This window comes from Gavialis gangeticus, unplaced genomic scaffold (genome assembly GCF_001723915.1).
Source record: "Gavialis gangeticus isolate Ggan-Ray unplaced genomic scaffold, GavGan_comp1, whole genome shotgun sequence".
NCBI lineage: Eukaryota > Metazoa > Chordata > Crocodylia > Gavialidae > Gavialis > Gavialis gangeticus.
This window is the reverse complement of record NW_017729004.1, coordinates 18,873,808-18,881,628: the sequence shown is the minus strand read 5'-3', so window position 1 is coordinate 18,881,628 and position 7,821 is coordinate 18,873,808. Positions and strand designations below refer to the sequence as shown.

General features: G+C 43.9%; 1 protein-coding gene across 6 annotated transcripts in view; it reads right to left on the bottom strand.

Annotated features, from left to right (window-relative positions):
- Window positions 1–7,821, bottom strand: part of RBM33 (RNA binding motif protein 33) — a 224,858-nt gene that overhangs the window by 12,516 nt on the left and 204,521 nt on the right. Inside the window, exons 19-21 of one of the 6 annotated variants that reach the window (XR_002095780.1) lie at window positions 2,788–2,825; window positions 2,541–2,651; window positions 1,032–1,121 (exon numbers count right to left, since the gene is read on the bottom strand). The exons of 3 other annotated variants lie outside the window; for them this stretch is intronic. Coding sequence is in view for 2 of the 3 variants with exons in the window: in XM_019508148.1 (XP_019363693.1) it covers window positions 1,037–1,121; window positions 2,788–2,825 (123 nt within the window). In the remaining variant the exon portion in view is untranslated. Of the gene's footprint in view, window positions 1–186; window positions 1,122–1,660; window positions 2,652–2,787; window positions 2,826–7,821 lie in introns of those variants that run through there. 2 more of the 6 variants (XM_019508148.1, XM_019508150.1) reach the window with 2 other exon arrangements.

Genomic DNA, 7,821 nt, shown 5'->3' with positions numbered 1-7,821 from the left:
TCCTGTCCCTACTTTCCGTCCCCCCTTCACCATGTGACAAAAAACCTGTCCCGTCCTGAACGGTGCTAAGTCAGGGTCCAATCTCAGGGGGGACATGTGCCCCCCCATGCCCCTCCTACCAGTCACCTGTGCATTAGAGACTTTTACTTTAGTACAGAACAAATGGAACATTGACAGTTGCAAACATTTCTGAGCACAAATCTTTATTAGATCAGCCCCCAGGTGCGTTTCAAAACATTGTTGTGTTCTTTCTCCCAAAAACATGGTCTAATAAATTTGGCCAGCACCAGCTTTTCGGTGTGTACTGTTTTCATAAAGTCTATCACAAAAGTAATAAACCTTTTACTGAATCATTGCTTTTTAACAGTTTGCAAGCTCCCAGGGAAGAAGGCACCTTCCCCAAAATTAACACTCAGCACTTACACAGATACCATTTTTAATCAGTACAACGCTTCACAAGAATGGAAAGTACCATCACCCCATTTTACATGCAGGAAACCATGATACATCAGAGGGAGAACCTGAAAAAACTCAGGTCTTCTATAACAGCATCCCCACTGAACTGTATGGGGCAGCTGCTACAGCTTCCATTTCTGTCTCTCTTATTGGAGCCTGCATTACAATTTACAGAACAGTATCTAATAGAAGTGCACTTTCCAAACACCTTTTTATCCAGACTAACAAAACATTTTTGCAAAGTGTACTTTTAAAATTTGTCAATTGTTCTCAGATACCAGATAAGAGGCTGTGCCAAGATTCGTTAGTGAGTTACAACTGGATGAAATAAAGGGTCATAAAGCAAATACCATAACAGAATCAAGAGAAAACAAACCTGTTCCAGTGCCACCCCCAATAAAACATGACACTTTAACACAGGAAAAATATGCCCAGCTCACTGAAGGGAACACAAAGCCCAGTCTGAGCCAACAGAAGCTCACAGGGAAGATAGGGATAGATATAGCTCATTGGCTGGTCCAAAAGTTCTCCTGCTACTTGCGGCTCTCTCCCCTTTCCTGAACCATCTTCAGTCTTTTTGCTAATAAATGATCCTCACAACAATGTTAGGAGTTTCTGTTTCAACTACTGCAGAACTTCCCCTCAATGCTTTAAGCTTCCGTCTCCTGTCCAGCCAATTGAGGGGAAAAAAAAGAAGCCATATTTAGCTATTGTACATTTTTTAAATAACTACTGACTTATTCTGCAAATATCCTTGAAATGTACCAACCCAGAAAGCTGTTATTCAACAAGCTTACTCCCCCATCTCCCTTTCACAGTAAAATAAGGAAAAAATTGCCTCCAATTAAATTAAAGAAATAAAATCTGACAAAATAAAGCCATCTTGAGAGGGCATAAATTAATCAACCAGAAAAATTATGTTAACAAATAAGGAAGTTTTAAAAACTCTTATATTATACAGTTTAATCTATTTCTTAATGCAAATACAATCTATTTTTTAAAACTTTTTAAATTACTTTGTCAAGATAATTGTTGCTTTAGGAGACAAGTACTAGTTTCCAGAGAGGCAAGTATGAAAATAGGTAATATATTTCAGCTGTAAATATGCATAACTGTGGAAATTCAAGTGAAAATATTTCCAACTGAATTTTAATGGAAATTATACTCCCTTTGGTTAAGTGTGAATTTCAAGTACTTAATTTTCTTTAATTTAATTTTTCAAGTATTCAGTTCTCTTAGTATTTTGCTTTTTACTTCTTTGCAAACATCGCTAGTTTTATACTAGTGTTGTGATTTAATTTGCCCATGTTATTCCCAGATAAAAATGTTACTTGTTCTCAAAACAACCATACATTATATCTGAAATTAATTATGGACTTCAAACCCTTTAATTCCAATAGGCCAATTAATTCCAATACATCCAGATTGTTTTGTGATCATCTGCAGCTGGGTCTAACTTTTTCAAAAGTGAATTCCAATGCTAACAAAACTTATAGGCACATTGCTTCCTTTCATTTTTGCTGTCACAATACTGACACACTTTTGCATGCAGTTGTATATCAGCTACTGGGACAGTCTGAAGACTAACTGGCAATGTAAAACTGAAGATTGCAAAACAAAGGATAATTTTGTGTGACGGACTTTTTACTAAAATATACAGTTTGAACAAAAACTTAGTATTACTGCACCCAAACTACTATGGCAGTAAGAATGGTGCAAGTTTGCCTTGAATTTGTAGTATTCAGGGCTTTTTCATATTGTTACCTGAAAATTCTTTAGTGGTATGCTACATGAAATGTTAAAACTCCGTTTGGTTTTTGGTTGCTGTATATTTAAGTTCAGCACTTCTGCAACCAAAACTTTATGCTCAAGAAGCAATGAATCTAAGCGTGATGGGAAGACTGCGAGAGCCAGGCCTAATGCAGGTAAGTGTTTACATAAAGTACTACCCAGTACACTTTGTTGTCTGAGCCTGAAGTCTGAAGGGATAATCCATCACTGAGGAGTTTTACCATACTGCACCATGGTTTGGGAATGTACTTTAACATTCATGAGAGAAAAGTATAAATTAAAGTTTTACTTACAAACTGAACTGCATTGCAGTTGAAGTCTTGGTAGGTAAATGCTAATACACCTACTGCATGACCTCCCAGACATTTGAGACGGGTGACATGCAACTTCAGGCTGTATCCACTCTCGCTGAAGTTATTAGCAACAAAACAAATAGGATTTTTGCAAATAAAGAAATGCAAAATCTGGCCTTAAGCTATTATCAAGTGTGACAGTTTGGAATCCCCCAATTTTGTACAAGATATAATCCTGAAGACTTACTTCACCAGCGTCTGCTTTTGGGATTCCACATACACGTGCTAGGAAAATACATATAACAAATTAATTCTAAATATCTTACACTGCTGCAATATTTGGTTTGCAAGCCTTAGCTATATATCCACTTGAAAGATTATGACAGCTGATATTTCCATGGTTAAAGCAAATTGTTAATAGCAAAAAGTAACCTTTTTTGGATTTACTTGTGTTGTATACACACACACACACACTGCAGTCAAATGTCCACTCCAAGGTGAACTTGAAATAATCATATCCAAGAGCTGTTATTTTCATCATGCTCTTTGAACAATCAGATCACCCACTTGAACAGAATTCTTTAGTAAGCTTTTCAAAATTATCAGTCTCTCCGTAACAAGTGTACTCCTTTAATGTACCTTATCAAGCATTCACTTTGTTTCTCTCTTTTTGAATCAGCCCTTGGAGTACTATCTTTATAAGACCAGCTGTTATCCTATAGCATAGTCTCAATGCCAATTTGCGTTTCCCAAAGCATACCTACAATGTAACCTCCCTACACAACCAATACCTTGCAGATATCAACATCAGTTTTAAAAAACTTGAGGGATTCTTTTCACATCACCCTACTGATTTTACGAAGGATATTTTTTGTAACAGAAAAATGTGCCACAATAGTTTCACCAGACAAAAGCCGACCTGAATGATACTATAAGAGAAAGAGGCCTTTACTTACCCCCCAATATTGTTTTATGCAGAGATAACACTCTTTCCACTGTGCTTGTTCTCTTCAGAAAACAAACTGAAATGAACAAACATGCCGACTTTTGCTTTAATAATGACCGTGTGCATTAATGGAGGGACGAGGGCAGCAAATGCCTCATGGGCGTTTTCCCAAAATTAAACGCACACCAAAAACATGTTAATTTTTTCCTTCTGACCTACATGGAGGTCCCAATAATACATTCAAGACTGGTAAGCCTCCCACTTGAAGAAGGAATCTTTGTGCAAGGGACATTTCGCATACAGACCACCATTAAAAAATACCTGTGAGTGAAAACTGGCTAAACTAGCAAGAGACAAGCAGAAGAAAAGACATGCACGAGCTCACAACAAAGGCCATATTTTTCTTCAGGATTATTCTCCGAAACACCATTACCAAGGTAAGAAGTTGGGACAAAGAAGATGGACGAGAGAGATCTGGGAAATGAAATAATCCACAATAAAAGACAGAAGGCAGGAATGAGAGAAAACATTACGTCCGACAGGCACGCACTCAGCCTGAAGGAGTCTAAGAAATTCTTCTCAATCCCTCAGGTAAGACTGACCCATTGGAGAAGCCACAAGCCAAGGCCAAAAAGTCAGGCCTCTGTCCTTTCTGGCAAGCACTTCTCCTGCCTCTGATAACAGCGAATGCTAATGACATTTCTCATGAAAGCATAAGCCACCCCCCATGCATATAATTGTACAATGTGTGATAACTGCCTTGCAGACTTCAATTAGCTATCAGTTACCTAGTCAAATAAATTAACAGATGTTCTGCAGCTCTATAAACCTTGTCTCAAGCTTTCTCTTGAAGGGCCACGGAGAGCAGAAGCACTAAACCCTAAGAAGAGTACCAGAGCCTAGAGGCTTTTTCTGAATCTGTAGTAGAAAAACAGCTGGATCTGGAAGAAAATGGTAGTCATAAATGTATTGTTGGAAGTCCCGATTATTACAGTAGGGTGGGTAGCAAGAGACCACAGTTGTTTGATAGGACTGTCTTATTACTTCAACGATCAAGGTTCTGGGACTAATACACTGAGGGAATTCAAGTTGACAGGGACTCTACAATCTACCCGAAAACTTAACTAGATACTTATATTTTCAGCAGATTATTGTTTTCCCCACTCAGCCTCAGAGTTACCACAGGATGAGAGAGACCATGAACCCTAAGAATACTCCAAGTTAGTTCTAGGCCAACCCAAGTCAGAGGAGGGTGGATGTGTAGGCGCTAGGACCAGTCACCACTGCCACTTGTCCTCAAGTGGAGCACCTGCCGCTGAAGCCCCACAGCTGCAGACTGGATCCAATGGAGCCGAGGGCCAATCCCTGCTCTAAGCTGTAAAAACCTGCCTCAGCCTGAACAGTGTTGGAGGCAAAAGTTTTGTGGTGGCAAATGGCTGAACCTGAAACCTGTCAATAAGTCATAGTATAAAAAGATGTGAACTGCCTCTTCTCTCCACCAGCCCCAAGGAATAATGTCAGAAGGTATTTTACCACTTCAGCACTGGCAGCAGAAGCCTTTCAATGAACCAAGTAGCCAGACAGTCCAGGGAAGCTGGAAGGTTCATCCAGAGGCATCTGCTACCATGCAAGACCAGAGCTGCAGGAGCAATCACAAGACAGACAATTTAGTGAGCCTGCTCCTAATAGAGTACCGAGGAGGAGGCAGTATGGCTGCTATGTCCTGAAGCAGTGGTCATCAACCAGTGGATCTCTATCCACTGCTAGATCTTGGAGCCTCTTGGGACAGATCTCCGAGTCTCTTAGAGTCGATCTAAGGCTGGGGTGGGGGGCTGAGTGCCCACGTGCATGCATGCGCATGCCCCAGCCTAGCAGGTCAGTCTGTGAGGGAGGGAAGGGGCAGGGGCTAGATCAAGACTCCTGCAGTGAGGGATAGTACCGCAGAGGCAGGAGCAAGGATAAGTTGAGTGGGGTCCTGGCCGGGTGGGACTTACCTGCTTGGGAGGCACCCCCCCAAATCATGTTTCCTTCCTCTGCCTCCTCCCCTTCCCCCTCACAGACTTACCGGGGGGAGGGGAGAAGGGAGGTGGCAGTGGTGCACAGTAGATCTTGGATTGCTTTTAAATGCCAAAGGTGATCTCCTACTTAAAAAGGTTGGAGACCACTGTCCTAAAGGAAGTTTAGCTGCCAGGTGACAACTGAAGAATGATATTCTTCCAACCATTTTTCCTCCTCAACTCCACTCCCACAGAACTTTACTTCTATTGCTTTCATTTCTAAAGAAAGAAGGAAAAGGCTCAGCCATGGATTCCATATACCCTATATAGAAGAGGCAAAGGGATTTAGTTTATAAGATGTGGAGGGCAAAAATTACTACCAGATCTTGATTACCTCTTATTCTGCTCCCTTGTGTGCAAAAAATCCTGACATAGGGTAGAAAATGCAACAGAAGATCACTTTTGGTACTGAGAGTTGATTTACAAACACTTTTGTTTTAAAATGTAGTATTTAACTGGACAGTCTGCAAGGAAGATAGCAGCCTCAGAGTAAATCTGCAAGAAACATTACGAGGGATTAAGGACTGCACATTTTTACATAGACTCATGATAGAACTAGAAAGAACTTGGGTTGTCTGGTATAATCCCCTGTATTTTAGAGAGAATTCCCTGTATCAGCATCTCTCACCTTGTGGCCTGTCAACTCTTGGTCTATAGATTACTGGTCTCACAGATTTCTCCTTCTCCAAAGCAACACCTGCAAGTGTTCAGGATGAACCATACTCCTAGACATCTATTGAAGCAGCTTTTAATAAAGAAGCAGCAAAGCCCATACTTGCCACTAGGGTTCATTGAAACTAGGAGTGCACCAACAAAGATTTTATTGGCTGATACTGATAGCTGATTATTAACCAGCCATATCGGCCAATACCAATCCGATAGCTGATTTACAGGAATGCAGCATAGCAGCTTGGAGAACAGCATCCTGCCAGTAAGTCTGTGGGAGGGGATGAGGCACGGCAGGGGGAGAGATATAGATCAAGGCTTCCATGGTGAGGGAGGGAGTGGGGCAGGGGCAGGTGCTGCCTAGCCAGAGTGGTGAATGCAACCTCAGGGCCGGGAGCAGGATGGAACTGTAGGTGGCTCGTCCAAGGAGCACGGGGAATTGAGGGGGGGCTCAGGGGGAAGGCAGCTCTCCACCACTGTGCAGACCTCTGCAGCCCCAGGGAAGACAAGGGGGGCATGCCTCCCCCCCCGGATTTGTGCACAGGGCAAGGGAAGGCTGCACGCTGCAGTCTCAGTGCCAGGGGCTGCACCAGCCTCTTCCCAGCACGGAGACTAGGTTCTGGGCAGGCAGAAGACAGGTTTAGCTGCACAGGGCAGGCTGCAGCAGCACTGGGAGGGATGACTACAGGGGGGCTACAGGGAATTTTGGGGTGGCCATAGCCCCCCAAACCTCCTCCTAGCGCTGCCCCTGCTCAGGGCACCAGGGTTCCTGAGGGAAAGGCAGCAGAGCAGAGTGCCCTGAGCAGAGGTGGTGCTAGGGGGAGCTTGGGTGGCTATCGCCACCCCAAAATTCCCAGTAGCCCTATGTCCTGGCACCATCACCATTCACCCCACACAGCTGAGCCCACCCCACTCCTGCCCATTCAAGAGCCCAGCCCTAGCCCAGCCCCGCCACCAGGAAGAGGCTGGCGCAGTCCATGGCCCCGATCCCTCAGCAGGCAGCCTGCCCTGCATCCGTGCAGAAATCCAGGGGGTACATGCCACCCATGCTTCTTCTGGGGGGGGTGTGCAGTGGCAGGGAGCCACCCTCTCCCCCGTGCCCCCTGGATAAGCACCTGTGGCTCCATCCTGTTCCTGGACCTGGGGTCACATTCACCACCCTGGCTGGGCAGTGCCTGTCCGTGCTCCAGCCCCACTCCCTCCCCTCACTGTGGGGACCTCGATCTGCTCCCCCATACCCCTTTTCTCCTCCAGACTTACCGGCAGGATGCTGCTCTCGTGGCCAGGTGCATGGCGGCTGAGTGTATGCACACAGCATTTATTAGTGACCATCAGCCCAAAAAAGCTGACACCTTATAATGTTAACTTTCCTGTTATCAGTGCTGATCCAATATGCAACTGATACATTAACACACCACTAACTGTAACCATAAACCAACCCTGAAGGCAAGGAGCAACAGATACATAATGTGTAGAGTCGCACCATACGAGTCCAGAGAGGTCATTAATGGGACTGTAACAGGGTTACCTTCCCAGCCAGGTCTCCGCCTCCAGTCTTCCCCTGTCTCTGGGCAGTCCGCCTGCTCCACTCGCCTGCCACGCCTTGATAAAA